Source organism: Pseudonaja textilis, chromosome 2, assembly GCF_049901715.1.
Source record: "Pseudonaja textilis isolate UNSWEBS1 chromosome 2, rPseTex1.2, whole genome shotgun sequence".
Lineage (NCBI taxonomy): Eukaryota > Metazoa > Chordata > Lepidosauria > Squamata > Elapidae > Pseudonaja > Pseudonaja textilis.
This window is the reverse complement of record NC_141991.1, coordinates 248,436,406-248,454,792: the sequence shown is the minus strand read 5'-3', so window position 1 is coordinate 248,454,792 and position 18,387 is coordinate 248,436,406. Positions and strand designations below refer to the sequence as shown.

The following is an 18,387-nucleotide window of genomic DNA, read 5'->3' as shown; positions in this document are numbered from 1 at the left end:
AGGTTTTTAAGTAGAGAATGGACAACCGTTTGTCTGAAATGGTATAGTTTCCTACCTGAGCAGTGGGTTAGACTAGAAGACCTCCAAGGTCCCTTCCAACTCTTGTTATTCTGCTATTCTGTTCTATGGCAAGGATGTACTCTCAAAGAAATTGAGGATACAGGTACTCCTCAACAACCACTCATTCGGTGACTGTTCAACGTTACGGCACTGAAAAGCAGTGGCTTATGACCGTTTTTCACACTTATGGCCACTGCAGCCTCTCCATGCTCACATGATCAAAATTCAGGTGCTTGGCAACTGGTTCACATTTATGATGGCTGCAGTGTCCCCGGGTCACCCGATCACTTTGTGCAAACCCTTCCGAGAAGCAAAATCAATGGGGAAACCAGGTTCACTTAATGACTGTATGATTCACTCAACAGTTGTAGTGAAGTTGAAAAAAAAAAAACAGGAAAGCCCAGTTGCCTCCTGAAAAAAGCACCTTTGGGATGACTTAGGGCCGTTTTTCAGTTACGACCGTTCCAGCATCCCCAAGGGTCACGTGATCGGAATTTGGATGCTTGGCAACTGGCTTGTATTTATGATGGTTGCACTGTCCCCGGGGTCATGTGATCCCCTTCGGCGACCTTCTCACACGGGAAAGCCTGGTTCACTTAAGAGCCGGATTATGTTCTGACTGAGGCTTCCTGAGACCATAACAATCACTCACTTAGTCCCAAAATCCTCTTTTTATTTCAACGGCTGTGAATTATATGCATTCATAGCCCGTAACAAGTCCCAAACAGGGAATAGACCAACAGAAGTCTGTCAGAGTCCCTCAGGATAAGGCTGATAAGCACCCACCTTTATCTCCCTTGAAATGCTGCCAATGACTAAATTGCCAATTAGATGTTTTACAAGGCCAAATGGCGCACAAAGTCAACACGGAGCTTCAGAGTTTAAGCCGACCAGAATGAACAAAGTTGCTTCCTGCAAAGGCTCATGTCCCTTTGCTCCTCCTTTATGTCTTATGGGAGGGGGCCAATCATCCCCAAGCCTTACTCCTGAGTCACCCCTTTTGTCTTAGCTGTTCTTGCCTTCTGGCAGCTCTGTGCAAGTGCACACTGGGAACAGGATCCTTCTGTTCCTCTGCCTCACTGATGTCAGATTTTGGAGGCTCCGGAGTCAGCACATAACTCCTAGATGGCCCTGGCCCCATCTCTGTGTCAAACGCAGGACCTCGTCCGAGCCCTCCCCAGACTCCAGAACTGGGCCACTGTCCGAGTCTGCTGCCAATTTCTCAGGGCTCTGGCAAACCACAACAGGCTACTAATGGCAGTGATTCATTTAACAACAGAGGCAAGAAAGGTTACCTCACTGAACAACAGAAAGGTTGGGGTCAGTGGTGTCATAAGTCGAGGACTACCTGTATTGTCACAGACCTGAAATGAGGGAAGCTCAGATTGGTGTTCCGTGTATCTGCCTAGCAACCAGAATGATCAGGCCGAAGCTTTAATTGGCTTCCTTATCTTTACTTAGCACTGGCTGTGCACCATCTGTGCGCTACCCCCACAATGACGTCCATATGTCTATGTTCTAATGTGCCTCCACTCGAAATGGATGTGAGGCCACATCAGTTTTCACACTGTGCTTTTGAAATCTACCGAAGTACAATTTGGAGTGTGGGTATTTCATGGGAGGAGCTGTCGTGTGACAGAATCTCATGGGTTCAGGTCAGGGGTGAGGAACCAGTGGCCCGTTTATGTTCTGACCTGGCTCCCAAACAGGACAAGTCCTTTGCAGTTAACAAAACATTCCCTTTAGTAGGAGGCACCGGTGGCCACTCTCTCACAGCAGGCTAACAAAATCTCTAAGTCCTGTGCAGTGGTGGGATACAACTGGTGTAACAACTGTTTGGTGAGTCTGCGCTTTGCGCATGTGTACGTTTCAAAACCACTCATTTTCAGCTCTAAAACAAACCTTCTGCTCCAGCCCCAATGAGTAAAACAGCTGATGCGTGGCAATCCACTGTGCCGCGCGAATCAGCTGGGCTGAAAAATACAGAAACATAGGACAGACTAGGGCAGGGGAGGGCAGGTGGGGTCCACTAATTGCCAGAACTACTGGTTCACCCAAACTGGTCCATACTGGCTGAATCCCACCCCTGGTTCTGTGGAAAGTTACACTCGCTCTCTTTCTCCCTGAACTGGTCCAACACACCAAGAGTCTCTCTCTCTCTCTCTATCTCTTCTCACACAGGAAGACCTGGAAGATGCACTTGCTTTCTTTCAGCAGCACACACACATGCACACACATGCTCAGAAGGTGCTGCAGATTCCAAGAAGAATTCTGATAATTTCCAGACAGGATTCAGGAGCGCAGGCTATCTGCAACTGACCGACAGGGAGATGAATTTGCCACATCTATTCATCTCCGCCCCCTGCCTTTTATCCCCAGAGCTAGGGTTGCCTTTGCTAGCAATGGTGGTTCTTCTGTCCCAAGGATCAGCCCGTAGATTTCCACTGCTCTCCTCTCCTCTGCCTTCTGCACATTTGTGCATCAGGCAGACTGGTCTCAGCTGTTCCTCCTCTTCCTCATCAGCCACCTCCAGATCTGGGGGCCTGTTGTGACTCTCCATCTGAGGGTTGATGGACTGAGGTTCTGCCTTTATCTCTGACAGCTCCATTTCCTCTTGCCTCTCAGAGCTCTTAAGTTGCCTTAATGTCGGCCCTGATTCCCACGCTGCCTCCTCATCTGATTTGGCTGCCAAAGGGGCCAGCGGCCGACAGGCCACAACAGTATGACTTGTGGACTTCAACTCCCAGAATTTCTGAGCAAGCATAGCTGGCTCAAGAATTCTGGAAGTTGAAGTCCACAAGTCATAAACGAGCTATGGTTCATCACCTCTGGTTAAACGATAGATGGAGAGTCAACAGCAGAATAAATCAGCAATTCAGGGTTAATGTTGGGCTGGTTCCATCTCTGTTAAAAAATAGTCATTTGACAACTTCCTTAAAAGCTAGATAAACTTATCTAGTACTCCAGTACTAGAGTACTCCATACAGTACTCCATAAATGTGTCATCCTCTAAGTCAGTAGTCCCCAACCACTGGGCCCCAGACCGGTACTGGTCCATGGATCATTTTGTACCGGGCCGCCTATTTTGCTTGGGCGTCGCCATCTTGTTTCAACGGCGCTTGAGAAAGTGCTTCCGGGTGAGCTTGTTAGTCGTCAGTTGGAAAGCGGCGTTTGGGTGCTGAAGGAATTCTCGCGTCTTAGTTTCGTCGAAGAGTGAGGTGCGGCTTCGAACGAAGAGCCATCCTGATGACGGTGGAGTCTCACGTTACTCAGGAGGAGATTAAGAAAGAGCCCGAAAAGCCCATCGACCACAAGAAGGTACAAAGGAGGAGTTGAAGGTGGTGGGGAGAAGCGGGGGATGGCTGGCTGGCTGGTCGCTCAGCTCGCCTTGCCTTGGTCATGCGTGCTGATGCCGGTACTGGTCCATGGATTGGTCTGTGGATTGTACCAGTCCGTGGTACAAAAAAGGTTGTGGACCACTGCTCTAAGTCATCTACAGGTAGTCCTCAGCTTACAACAGTTCATGTAGTGACCGTTCAAGGTTACAACGGCACTGAAAAAAAGTGACTATTGTCTTAAGACTGTTTTTCACACTATTGTAGCATCCATAAGATCCTGGGGTCAGATGTTTGGTAATTGGTTCATATTTGTGACAGTTGCAGTATCCTAGGGTTACGTGATGGTCTTTTGAAATGTCTGACAAGCAAAGTCCATGCGGAAGCCAGATTCACTTAAAAACTGTGTTACTGACTTGACCACTGCAAGGATTCACTTAATAGAGGTGGCAAGAAAGGTCTTCAAATGGGGCAAAATTCACTGAATGACAGAAACATTGGGCCCAATTGTAGTCATATGTTGAGGACTACCTGTATTGGGCAAATAGAATGTAGTCACCTTTTTTTGCTGTTGCTTTTAAGTTCTCCCTCCTATTGATAAGAAACAGTCCTCTCTGGTCTTATGGTTCCAACCTGCTTAAAATAATAATGTTCTCTCTTCTCTTTGTCCTAGATCAGGGGTTGGCAGCCCATGGCTCTGGAGCCGCATGTGGCTCTTTCATCCCTCTCCTGCAACTCCTTGTTACCAGTCGGTCTCTCAATTGATAGGGCTTTTGGTTAAGATAGGTAGAGCAAAAAGCATGCTGAGCTAGGAAGAGACACTATGGTGGGGAAACCAGACTTCTGGCCAGCTCTGGGGGGTTTCTGGTTAGGACCTGTGCAGCTCTGTCATGCCCCTGTTGGAATCTGATTCCGAGGAAGAGGTGGAACAGCCGACAGGGAGTGGGAGTGTGGCTCCAGTGGCTGTGGAGGAAACTGAGGAAGAGCACAGTCCAGCTGGGCATTCAGAGGAAGGCTCAGGTCCACCCCCTCTTCATCCTAGGGCACACAGGGAGGAATGGATAAGGGAGCAACATGAGTTGCGTGGTTTACGGGGGAAGAAAGGGCCCTGATCCCCTTCATTGGCTGCAGCTGGGAAGACTGTTTTAAAAGGGACTTTACCTATTTTTGTGACTTTGTTGCTTTTGTGCCACGGCCCGGGTCATCACAAGCTCTTTGAGTGTTTAAGGTTGCCGACCCCTGTCCTAGATGACAAGAACTTCATATAAAACAGTATGCAACTACACAAGAAGCCTCACATTTTTACAACTAGAAGATACTTCTGCAGCAGTTCTAGCTGTATAGGTTCCCCTTACCCTTCTGTTAGCTCTGTCCCTTTCAACGAGGTCTTTGAGTTTAATAGACTGATACAAAATATAATGTAGACGTATATAACCGTTGGATGACAGCATAATATAATATTGATGGAATAAATAGCAGGATAATTAATAATTGATAAATAGATAAGCATATGTTAGTTTGACAATGTGAAATTGATATAAATTGTGAACAGTGATTATGAAAGGATCACACAAAAGATTCTAAACCAACTGACACCCTGTCTGTACAAAATGGAAGATGGTCCAAGGTCCCTTCCAATTCTGTTATCCTATCGTATCACACCAATGGGCTTAAAATGGAAGGGACAGAACGGCTGATTACTTTTCTTTTCTATCTTCTGCAACTCTCTCCAGATTTCTTCCTTTCCCTCTTTTTATTGATTCCAGTGAGTCGGATACAATTTAAGTGATTTCTAGATGGAAGAGGGACACACACACTCACACAGACACAGACACACACACACAGAGACAGAGACAGAGAGAAGGGGGGAGGAAGAGGAGGAGGGAGAGAAGGAGGAAGAGGAGGAGGGAGAGAAGGAGGAGGAGGAGGAGGAGGAGGAGGAGGGGGAGGAGAGATAGTTTTCAATTCTGCAAATACAGTATGTATCTCTCCTTTTCAACCAACATGTTTCTGTTTGGTCCTCTTTAAAGTGTTAGGAAAGAAAGGATGCAAAGATTTATCTGGGAAAGCTAATGAGGGCAGAGTCCCCTAAGAAAGATCGTTTTTCTCAAATATTGCATTAAGGAGCACCAGAATATTCCAGGCTGTGGTCTACCTGGGGGATTCAGAAGAAGAAACATAAATATCTCCACATTGCTTTCCAAGGAAAAAAATATCTAGAGGCAACCAGTGAGTTATTGGCACCTCGCTGGCACTTACAACATTCTTCACAGGATTGGAGGATTACAGTTTAGGAAAAACTAAGATTTCGAAACAAAATGGCTTAATGTTCATCTGCACAGAGTGCACAGCCAGAAAATAGAGTCGTCATTCATGCATTCATTTCCTGGACAGTTCTGTATCTTCACTGCGTTTAGGATGGAAAAATCAACACACCAAGAGCATTTTCAATACAGGCAGGCCTTGACTTATGATGACAATTGAGCCCAACATTTCTGTTGCTAAGCTAAGTGAGATACTAGCTGAGTGAGTTTTGCCCTATTATTATTTTTTTTGCCACAGATGTTAAGTGAATCATTGCAAGTTGTTAAGTCAGTAACACTTATTAGCATACACACCAAGACAAATTCCTTGTCTGTCTAATCCCAGTGGTGGGATTCAAAATTGTTTACTACCGGTTCTGTGAGCGTGGTTGGTGGGCGTAGCCTGGTGGGCATGGCTATGTGGTCAGGTGACTGGGTGGGCGTGGCTGTTTGGTCATGTGACTGGGTGGGTGTGGCTATTTGATAATGTGACCGGGGTGGTGGTGGGTCAGACAGAAACTCACTTTCTGGAGCAGGGGGTTGGACTAGATGACCTCCGAGGTACCTTCCAGACCTGGATTGCTGTGCTGTTTCAAAGCATCCTCTGAAGCTGTGTCTAGTGCCAAGGCTTGTGTGCCTTCCTTCCTCTCCTTTTTTCCTCCCTCCCTCCTTCCTTTCCTCATTCTCTCTCTCTCTCTTTCTTTCATTCTTTCTTTCTTTCTCTTTTTTTCTTTCGCAGCACCCCACCCCCACGTGCTCCACTTTTGGCCTAGTGGGCCTCAGGGAAGCCTCCTGGGTGCTAAAAAAATGAGCATTTTGAAGGTAACCACAACACCGAGGGGGGAATCAGGTGTGCTGTGTGGTTCAGATTAGCTAGAAAGCAAGAAATCTGACAATTTCCTTCTCATCCAAGAAGACTCCGCCCTCATTTGCTTTCCCAGATAAATCTTTGCATCCTTTCTTTCCTAGAGCTTTAAACAGGACCAAATTAGCTTTCTAGCTAATCTAAATCGTGCGGCACAGCTGATAGTTGGAACAGCTGATCGTCGGAAATACTGGTTGGTCAAACTGGTAGCATTTTTTTACTACTGGTTCAGTTGAACTGGGCCAAACCGGTAGAATACCACCACTGGTCTAATCACATTTGGCCAATAAAGAATTCGTTCATTCATTCATTCACAGTTGTTTAATCAATCTGGCTTCCCCATTGACTTCATTTGTCTGAAGGTCACCAAAGGGGATCCTGTGACCCTGGGACACTGCAACCGTCATAGCTACAAGTCAGTGGCCAAGCACCTGAATTTTATTCACCTGACCATGGGGATGCTGCAATGGTCATCAGTGCGAAAAACGATCATACGGTCACTTTTTCAGCACTGTCGTAACTTTGAACAGTCACCGAAGGGTGCTTTTTCAAGAGGCAACTGGACATTCTTGGTTTTTCCTTGAAGACATTTTGCTTCTCATCCAAGAAGCTTCTTCAGTTCTTCATAACGTCTGCAGCTTCTTCAGAACTGTGTCTGTGTGGGTATCAGAAATGGTATTCAGCAGGTTCGGATCAGTTCTGGAGAACCGGTAGCGGAAATTTTGAGTAGTTTGGAGAACTGGCAAATACCACCTCTGACTGGCTCCGCCCCCATCTATTCTCCGCCTCCCAAGTCCCAGATGATTGGCTCAGTTCTTCTTTGGTTGCCCTGCACAGGAGAACAGAGCTGGAAAGCAGGCTAGTGGGGTGGGGAGGAAATGGGATTTTGCAGTATCCTTCCCCTGGAGTGGGGTGGGAATGGAGATTTTACAGTATATCCTTCCCCTACCACGCCCACCAAGCCATGCCCACCAAGCCATGCCCACCAAGCCACGCCCACAGAACCGGTAGTAAAAAAAACATTAATCCCACCACTGTTGGGTATGTGTGTCTGCATGTGCTTTCCTGTCTGCATAGATGCGGTTCTAAAAGTAAAATAATTGGTTAACAAAAGTGAAAATGAACTGAGTTTAAATGCTCCTTTCTAAAATTGCAGGCATTGAAAACTGTTTTGAACGTCTACCCACCACCACCACCAGCAAGTATGGAGCCTTCTTTCGAAAAGTCCATAGTAACTACGTTTTCCCCGAAGGAGACTTCCCCACCCACCCACTCAAAAATGTGGATTTGTGATGGATACCAGGTGCCCTGGCACATTGCCAGCATGCTTTTCTCATAACATCTAATAGCAGAGTGTCCACTGAGGGAAATTATATGTTACACTTGGCTTTCTTTCTTTCTTTCTTTTTTTTGGATAGTCACAGATCTCCTTGCTCTTCCTTTCTGCCAAGATAAGGGAGGGAAAAAAAAAGTGGAAAACGTTATCAAACTGTATCCCTTTGCCAAAAAGAGAAAAGAAATTTCTCTTCAGCCTGTTTCCAAGTCCTCAACCACAATAAATGGAATTTATTTAGGCGGCCTCCGAAGGAGGAGCCCACTGGAATGAGGAGCGCAATCGTTTCAATGGTGTTGATTAAAACATTAGTACATCTTCAGCACAACAGATGGAGCCAGGCAGGACTGGTCCATTTCTTGTCTCACCAGCCAGAAAAAGAAAATTGTTCTATCGCCTGGGTCTAGTTTTTTTTCTTCAGGAACTCAAGGCAGCATATGTCTACGGATGTTCTCAGTCCTCCAGTCAGGGGTGGGATGCAAATATTTTTTACTACTGGTTCTATGGGCATGGCTAGGTGGGCATGGCCATGTGACTGGGTGGGCGTGGTTGTTTCTTCTTCTTCTTCTTCTTCTCCTTCTTCTTCTTCTTCTTCTTCTCCTCCTCCTCCTCCTCCTCCTCCTCCTCCTCCTCCTCCTCTTCTTCTTCTTCTTCCTCCTTCTCTTCTTCTTCTTCTCCTTCTTCTCTTCTTCTTCCTCCTCCTCCTCCCCCTCCCCCTCCTCCTCCTCCCCCTCCCTCCTTCTTCTTCCTTCCTTCTTCTTCTCCTCCTCCTCCTCTTCTCCTTCTCCTTCTCCTCCTCCTTCCCCCCCTCTTCCTCTCCTCCTCCTCCTCCTCTTCTTCTTCTTCTTCCTCTTCCTCTTCTTCTCCTCCTCCTCCTCCTCCTCCTCTTCTTCTTCTTCTTCCTCCTTCTCTTCTTCTCCTTCTCCTCCTCCTCTTCTTCTTCCTCCTCCTCTTCCCCTCCTCCCCCCCCCTCCTCCCCCTCCTCCTCCTCTTCTTCTTCTTCTTCCTTCCTTCCTTCTTCTTCCTTCCTTCTTCTTCTCCTCCCCCTCCTCCTTCTTCTCTCCTCCTCCTCCTCCTCCTCCTCCTCCTCCTCCTCTCCTTCTCCTTCTCCTTCTCCTTCTTCTTCTTTCTTCTTCTTCTTCTTCGTGCAGCACCCCCCTCCCCCAGTCCTTTCAGCAGTTCCAAGAAGGCTCCAGTGGTGGGATTCATTTTTTTTTTTACTATAGGTTCTGTGGGCGTGGCTTGGTGGGCATGACTTGGTGGGCATGGCAGGGGAAGGACTGTAAAATCTCCAGTCAGAGGCGGGATTTGCCGGTTCTCCGAACAACTCAAAATTTCCGCTACCGGTTCTCCAGCACTGGTCAGAATCTGCTGAATACCATCTCCGCTCCACTCCCATTTGCACCACACAGATAGACCTGAGGACATAAGATAAACCTCCAGGTGCTTCAACGACCCTCTAAAAGGATGCAAATGACCAGCTGTCTCCAAGGAATATAAATCCTTCCTTTCCCCACTATTCAGTCAGAGCTGAGGAAGCTTCTTGGATGAGAAGCGAAATGTCTTCAAAGGAAAACCAGAAAGTCCAGTTGCCTCTGGGGAAAAGGCACCTTTTGGGTCAAGGCTGCACAGATACCAGCTCCTCCTCCCCTTTTCCTCACAACAGCAACCCCCTCACTATGGAAGAGTGAGGGACTTGGCCTCAGAGTAACTGAGGGAGCTTCCATGACTGAGAATACACCTGAAACTAAGGTGATCCTCAGGGCACGGATAAACCTCCAAGTGGCCTCAATGACTCTCAGAGGGATAATTAACGACCAAAGGACTGCCAAGAATATATAAATCCTTCCATCTTACCATGAAGTCCAGAACTGAAGAAGCTTTTTGGATGAGAAGCGAAATGTTTTCAGGGAAAAACAAAGAAAGTCCAGTTACCTTTTGAAAAAAACACCTTTGGGACAAACATGACCTGGACGACTGAAAATATCCACAGACACCTGAAACTAAGTTTCCCCAGTCCAAGTCCAGCACCTTCCATACTGCACATACATATATCTATGTATACAAATTCACAGTGAACTTGGCCTTGGAAATCTTTGCCAGATGAATAAATGAAGGACAAGATTTCTTTTTCTTACATATATAGTCCAGAGATAACTTTTTGAGAAGAGGGGGATTTGGAGAATTCAGGTCTGAAAGTTTTTGTGTCCCTGTTTATTTGCATATTTAATTTACACACCACCTGACTCTAGCTTAGATCAGTTTAGTACTAGGTCAACTGTGTTTGTTGATGTACTCATTTACATCCCATCTTTTGTGTAGGAGCTCAAAGCGATGTACACGATGTTCCCTCTTCCTATTTCTCTTCACAATAGCTTGTAGCAGTAGCAGAAAGATTGAACATGGAAATCTACCGTAAACAAAGAAATGAGTGTCAGTGGTAGATTTTCCCTCCCCCAAATTCTACACCTCCCATTTCTTGCCCCATCAGAAATTCAGTTTTTCCTCCTCCTTCTCCTCCTGTAGCTCTTATTTAAAAATGGGGCGACTATGAAAATTGGAAACTATAAATAATGGAGGCATTAAAAAATAATGAGGTGCTCTCTGAGCTTGATGATTCTCTTGCAGATGTTTCATTACCCAACTAGGTAACATCTTCCATGCTAGAAGGGAGTATGGTTTGTAGAGAGGGAGGGAGAGAGGGAAGAAGGAAGGAAGGAAGGAAGGAAGGAAGGAAGAAAGGAAGGGAAGGAAGGAAGGAAGGAAGGAAGGAAGGAAGGAAGGAAGGAAGGAAGGAAGGAAGAAAGGAAGGGAGGGAGGAAGGAAGGAAGGAAGTGGAGGGAGAAGGACTGTGAGGTTGATTGGTCAGAAGTTGGTTGTTTTCTTGTAGACATTTCATTACCCAACTAAACAACATCATGAGTGCTAGAAGGGAGTAGGGTTTGCTAAGTGGAGGAGGAGGAGGACTGTGGGGTCTTTGGTGCTCTCTGAGGTTGGTGGTTTTCTTGCAGACATCTCATTACCCAACTAGGTAACTTCATCAGTGCTGGAAGGGAGTGGGATTGTAGAGAGGGAGGAAGGAAGGGAGGGAGGGGAGGAGGAGGAGGACTGTGGGGTCCTTGATGCTCTCTGAGGTTGGTGGTTTTCTTGCAGACGTTTCATTACCAAACTAAGTAACACCATCAGTGCTGGAAGGGAGTAGGGTTTGTGGAGTGAAAGGAGGAGGGACTGGGGAGTTCTTGGGTACTCTCTGAGATGGATGGGGTTTTTTCCAGGTGTTTTATTACCCAATAGGTAACATCATCAGTGCTAGAAGGATTAACGAATGGGTATGCTACCTGTTCCAGAAACCAATCCGGGCGGCATCCTGTCCCATCTGTCCTTATTCGCATTTTCTTGAGCGGTGCAATATCCGGAATTTCCATGATAAAAGTATCCTTTTGGCCAATTTCAAATCTGGAAGAGAAGAGATCTTTGCTCAGAACTCATGGTCTTCTAATAGGACATCAACCAGAGGCTTTTAAGCACATGGGGTTTCATTGTTTTATGATTTTAGAATTGTAAACCGCCACTTGGGTTGTGTTGGGTGGCTGTAGAAATTGAATCAATAGATAAATCCTCAGCTTGCTTTTACGGCTAAAGTGGGACTAGAATTCCCAGTCTCCTGGTTTCTAGACTGGTACCTTAACCACTAGATCCCCATTGGCTAAAAATGTTGCTGATCCCAACAATAGAGAGCAAGGGCCAGAGTGGGCATTGCCAGAAGCAGGCAAATCTAGGTGAGTTTTGTTGGTAGAATTATTCGTCTCTGCTCCTGGGTTCTTACGCTATGAGGGTATTAAACAGAGGCTGTTGTCCACAAGTCATGAATGGGATAGCGAGAGGGGTTACGTTTAATGCACACCAGAGCATAAATCTGAAGAAAAGTCTAATAAACAAAAAGGGAGAAAGAGAGAGAGAGAAAAAATCAATTAATGGCTTGATCAGGTGCTTACTTAAGAAGCCAAGCTCATTCCTCCAGACAATTAGTTCCCCTGGGTGTTTGCTTATTTTTCCCCATTGTGTCCACTTATCAATATTTGTGTTGCTGGAGCTATTTCACAGCTAATGCTGATTTAAATTAAATTGCCTTATTAACTGAGACAGTTTAAAAAGATGTTCTGGTCAATACCTATATCACCTCGGGCTACCACTTAAAGGGAGGGCAGATTTACTTCCTCGCTCTCTTTGCTCCCAGTCTGAAGGTGAATAAACCATATTTTGCTACCGCAACGAGTCCCAAATGTCAAGCATATTTAGGGCTCAAGAGGGGTTTAGGGGTTAGAGCCGCTGTGCAGTGGTGGGATTCAATTTTTTTTAACTAGCGGTTCTGTGGGCGTGGCTTGGTGGGCGTGGCAGGGGAAGGATACTGCAAAATCTCCAGTCAGAAGTCGCATTTGCAGGTTTTCTGAACGATTCAAAATTTCCACTCCTGGTTCTCCAGAACTGGGCAGAACCTGCTGAATAGCACCTCTGCCGCTGTGCTTTTGGCATTGGGATAGGAGAGCCTTACAATTTACTGGCGGGCACTCAATTTCAGCTTAATAAAAACTGAATTTTCTTTCCCCTAAAGATTCGGCAAGGAAAATCTCAGGAAATCTGTGAAGTCAAAGGAAGGTTTGGCAGAACTTCCAATGACTTGCACAGATGGAATCAGTTTATGGAAACCAAGGATGCATATATGTAAATAGGACTTAAGTTAAATAAGTTATGAAGATGTGTTGTCCATTTTAATGTTTTTAAATTTCAAGATTAAATGCTTTTAACATTTTTAATATTTTGTTTTAGGAAGTTATTTATGGCATTGCAATTGGTCCACCCATCATGAAAAGAAAGACTAAGAGCGACATCATAGCAAAGTTCCAATATTTGAGGGGCTGACGCAAAGAAGAGGGAGTCAATATTTTCTCCAAAGCACTTGAAGTCAGGAGAAGAAGCAATGGATGGAAATTCAACAAAGAGAGAAGCAACCTAGAACTAAGGAGGAATTGAGGGGTCCTTGGTGATCTCTGAGCTTGCTTGTTTTTCTTGCAGACGTTTCATTACCCAACTAGGTAACATCATCAGTGCTAGTCACTGATGATGTTACTTAGTTTGGGTAATGAAACGTCTGCAAGAAAACAAGAATGCTCAGAGAGCACCAAGGACTCCTCATGTCAACTCTGAGCTACAAATATACTCCTTTATGAGTAAGAAGAAATTCCCTGACAGAACAATTAATCAGTGGGACAACTTGCCTCCAGAAGCTGTGAATGCGCCAACACTGGAAATGTTTAAGAAGAGACTGGACAGCCATCTGTCTGAAATGTTATAGGGTTTCCTGCTTGAGCAGAGGGTTGGACTAGAAGACCTCCAAGGTCCCTTCCAATCTGTTATTCTTTTGTAAGCCACCCAACGTCCTTGATACAGAAATGGGCAGCATGTAAATTGAATAAATAAATGAATAAATAAATCTAAAACGGAGTTTGTTACACATCAGTCTTTGTGCTCAGTTCATGCAACCATTTTGTTTGTTTGTTTAATTGATATGCCACCCAAATCACTCTGCAAAGCGATTTCTTTTTTAAAAAATATTTTATTAATTTTCCAAAGTTTAAAAATATAAAATAAAACTGCGCATTGTTATCAACATCAAGACATCTTTTACATTTCCTTACGTTTTTCAATATATGGTTACTTATTCCATTACCTTCCATTACTTATTCCATTATCTTACTCTGGTTACAAATCAATATATTTCATCTTACACTTCAGTCTTTTCTATAACATCTATACATATTTACATACTTCCTCGTTCTTTTCCTAATTGCCATTTTATTTTATTTTTATTTTTAAACCACTCATACCAGGCATACCAGGCTCTGTAATATATTGAATCTTCTTTGTGTCTTTTAATTTCAACGTTAGCCTGTCCATCTCTATACAGTCTATTATTTTCTTTATATAACCATGCCCTCTGATGGTATCCTTTTCTCCTTCCAAAGTTGCGCATACGAAATCCTTGCAGCTTTTAGTATATGTAATATAATGTACCTATCTTTTTTTTACTGAATTTTTGTGTTATTATACCTAATAAAAAAAAAATTCTGGCTTAAATTCAGTTTTCTGATTTATAATTTCCTCTAGCCATTGTCTGATTGTATTCCAGTATTTCTTCATTCATTTCTAATAAAGCGATTTCTGCAGCATGTTCGACCCACTAAGAAAAATGAATTTGAATCCACCCCCGCATTTTTGTTATGCTTTGGTGTTTGATGGGTGTGGGGAAGCTCTTAGTATTTTTTCATTAGGCTTAATGCTTATTTTAGGACTTGCACAACAATATTCATGTTTTTGCACTTCAACACAACAGCGACAACTCTGTCGCTGATTTGTAGCAATCATGCCATCAAAATCTGGCAGCGTAATCAGGAGTTTGCATATAACAGAATTATAGTTTGGAAGTATTTCTTTGATGTCTAAGTCAGCATGGGTTCCTGGTGACTGCCTGCACAACTCCCTATAGTTTTCTTGGTAATATGTTGGAAGGGGTTTGCCATTGCCTCCTTCCTAGGGGTGGAGAGAAAATGGCTGGCCCAAGGTCAACCAGCTGGCTTCATGCTCAAGGCAGGACTAGAACTCACGATCTCCTAGTTCCTAGCTTGGTGCCTTCACCAATATACCAAACACTCTCTCTTGTTCGTAGTTAAAGCACAAGCTTAATCTCCAGAAAACTTTTCTGGTTCAGTCCTTTGCCTTCAAACCAACACAGGAAGAAAAAAACCTTCACTTTGCTAGCGTCAGAGCATTTGCAGGGTCACTACTATTGTGAGATAACCCAGGAGCAAAACACAGCACACAGAGGCTTTGGCTATTTAACGGTGCTTATATACCAGACATATACAGAAATATGCGCTGTAGGCAAACACCTGACAAGCAATCAATCTTCTTAACTCTGTACAGAAAACTCTGCAATGGAGACAGGACACAAGGAGAGAGAATTCTCCCTCTAATGGCTGCCTCATACAAACACCTCTTAAAGTGATAAAACTTCTGTGGACCCTTTCTTAGTCTAAAACTGGCAATACCAATGGCTGATTCACCTTCATGGCATTGTCCTTACATCGCATCAGCTTTACAGCTGGTCAGCTCTTAAATCCCAATACCTCAACAACTAGAGACTTGGGATTCACAATCAATTAGACTGTACAACAGAGAGGGGGAAAGTGATAGAAAAGACAATTTTTTCTTTTTTTTTCCCTTGAGAAAGCAGAGTTTAAGAATTCCTGACTTTCCCCAAGCCTGCATCCCTCCCCACCCCCACCCTCAAAAACTCAGTGGTTTAGGATTTAACAATGAAGATTTTTTCCCCTCAGACTTAATTCCAATATTGACTTTCTCTAAGATCGTTGGACTTGGGTTTTCTTAATGGTTTCTGTTCTGTATATATATTTGCATTCTTGTAAACCTGCACTTCTGATTGGCTAAACGCACAGCACTGGGATTGGTCGAGTGCGTGGCACTGATTGGCCGTTACGAAGCAACCGCGATTGGCCGAGCCGATCGCGGGTGATTCGAACGGCTGTCATTGGCCGCGGCACCCGGCGCCAGTTCAATATAAGCCGCCGCATTCCAAGCCGGCGGCAGATCCAACTTAAATAAAAAGAGCTTTAAACCAGTCACTGCCTCGCGTCTTTTCTGGGGACCGATCGGCCGACTTAACAGTTTCCCATCCAACTATTAATCACATTATCTCCTGCTTAGCTTTTTTTTTTTCCAGAGAAGCCAAAATTGGAGCTACCACCTAACTGGGCTGCCTTGTGGCCTTCTATCTGCTTCTATATTATTGCTGCCTGCCACTGATACAGATAGTCCCTGACTTGCAACATTTAGTGACAGTGCAAAATAACAAGGGCACCGAAAAAAAGGGAATTAATGACCATTTTTCACATTTACGACCATTGTAATAGCTCCCTGGTCATGTGAAAAAAATTCAGGCGCTTGGCAAATGGCTCATCTTTATGACGGTTGCAGTGTCCCGGGGTCATGTGATCCCATTTTGCGCCTTTCTGACAAGCAAAGTCATTGGGGAAGCCAGATTCACTTAACAACGGTATTACTGATTTAACAAGTGCAGGGATTGACTTAACAACCGTGGCATGAAAGGTCGTAAAATGGGGCAAAACTCTCTTAACAGCCATCTTGCTTAGCAACATAAATTTTGGGCTCAATTGTGGTCATAGGTCGAGGACTACCTGCACTAGGCCGAAAAATTATTCAGCATTGTTTTTCCTGATAGATCTCATGGAATGAGAATTTTCTTCTAATGGCTGTTGGTCTTGATGGCAGGAAACTATAGTCATGGGAAAAGGAAACTTCTGAATAATTATCTGGCAGGTTTGAGTGCAACACAGGTAAATTTAAAATCGCCTTTCATGGGCTACTCCTCCCCAAATACCTTGGATCAAGAGAGCCAGTTGGAAGAGCTCAATGTTGTGGTCCGCTGGCAGTCTGTGAAGATGGCAGCAGAGTTGGACAGTGGGGAGGAACAGGGGCCAGTCTGGGAGTCTGGGGAGGACTCAGACATGGGTCCTGCGTCCGACACAGAGATGGGGCCAGGGCCATCTGGGAGTTACATCCTGATTCCGGAGCCTCCAGAATCTGACAGCAGCGAGGAAGAGGAACAAGGGGAGCCTTTTCCCAGTGCGCACTTGCGCAGAGCTGCCAGAAGGCAATAGCAGTTAAGACAAAAGGGGCGACTCGGGAGAAAGGCTTGTCTCAATCAGCCTTGATCAGAACAGCCAACCTATCTGGAAAGCGAGACGGTGATGTTTGCTGCTGAAGTGCCTGTTACCTGTTTCCATTTTTTTCCAGCTGGATCTCTTCCGAACACCCACTGGTTCCAAAGAATGTGAAAAAAATGCCCGTGTCCGTTCCAGCCTGTGACAAATCTCCAGTCTCCACGGTCACTTCATAGAGAATCTGTGGAAAATAGAAGTTCACATTTAGCCACCAAAACAAAAACAAAAAAACACACCCAGATTTTAAAAGCTAAAATAGAACCAACCCACAAATGCCAAGAGACTGTTGGAAGAATTATCCTTCTGGGTTCAGTACCAAGTGGGGAAAAAGACTACTAGGAAACATGGAGGCTGTTTGGAAAGATGGTTTAATGGTAGACAGGACCACATGGCTTGGGGCTCCAAAGTGAAAGGACGATCACATGCTTCAAGATGTTGGGTGAAGGAAAAGAAGGAGCAAGATGCTGAGAGACCCTTAGTTATATACCCTCTGTTGGACCCCCACCCTGGTGTTTCCTGTTCCTGTGTAAAAAATGTATCCCATTGGCTGTCAGACTCCCAGGGACAGGATCTTAGCTAACTTTGTAGGCTTTGTCTGGACCACACCTGAGTGCTGGCTGATGCAATCTTCCCAGGCCAGGTGGTGAGATGGGTAGAGGTCTTTGTTATGTAGAATACTCTGGCCCAGGCCTTAATGGCCCGCCCATTAACAAAGATGTGGGGCGGTGAACTTCTGCTTCTGAGGCGAGTTTCTGCTTTTGAGTTTCTACTTCTCTTTTTAGGGGAAGTATTCTGCCTTTTTAATATTTCCTAGGATATTTCATTTTTCTAGGAGAGGGGGTGGGTGCTAACGTCCTACAAGACTAAGCCACCATCTTTAAAACAGGGATATCGGATTGGATAGGGAATCAGAGTCATTGGCTTTACATTGCAAAATTGGCTTCCATTTATACACTGTAGCTGGGTATCTGTCTAGGTGTGGTAGAGGAGAATGAATTAACTCTGAAGATGGAACTAATTTCTGCATTGCAAAACATGTTTTGGAATCAGCTGAAAAAATGGACTTCTTTCCCACTCCTCTGGTCTTTCGTATTCTCTGTCTGTCTGTCCACCTGTCTATCTGTCTGTTTGTCTCTGTCTGTCTGTCTCTCTCTGTCTCTGTCTCTCTCTCTGTGTGTGTGTAAGAAAACCATCAAGCAAAGAGCACAAATAACCCATCTCTCTTTCTTTCTTTCTCTCTCCCTCCCTCCCTCTCTCTTTCCCTGTCTCTCTCTTTTTCTCTCACAAAGTGAGAGCAGGGGGGAAGAGAGAGAGTGGGAGGGAGGGAGAGAAAGAGAGAGAGAGAGAAAGAGAGACGGGTTATTTGTGCTCTTTGCTTGGTTGTTTTCTTGTAGATGTTTCCTTACCCAAACCAGGTAACATCAGCAGGGCTAATGATGTTGTTACCTAGTTTGGATAATAAAATGTCTGCAAAAAAAACCCCCAACCAAGTTCAGTGAGCACCAACCCTGAGCTGCAAATATTCTCCTTTACTGGTGGGTGGATGTGTTACTTCAAGTCAGTGTTGACTCTTGCCAACTGCTTGGACAAATCTCTGCAGTTTTCTTGGCAAAATTTCAGAAAGTTGTTCGCCACTGCTTGCTTCCTAGGAATGAGAAGGTGTGGCCTGCCC

General features: G+C 44.9%; 1 protein-coding gene across 1 annotated transcript in view; it reads right to left on the bottom strand.

The window, feature by feature from the left end:
• Window positions 1-18,387, bottom strand: part of LOXHD1 (lipoxygenase homology PLAT domains 1) — a 198,413-nt gene that overhangs the window by 23,315 nt on the left and 156,711 nt on the right. Inside the window, exons 35-36 of the mRNA XM_026713916.2 lie at window positions 16,769-16,896; window positions 11,235-11,352 (exon numbers count right to left, since the gene is read on the bottom strand). Of these exons, the coding sequence (XP_026569701.2) occupies window positions 11,235-11,352; window positions 16,769-16,896 (246 nt within the window). The remainder of the gene's footprint in view (window positions 1-11,234; window positions 11,353-16,768; window positions 16,897-18,387) is intronic.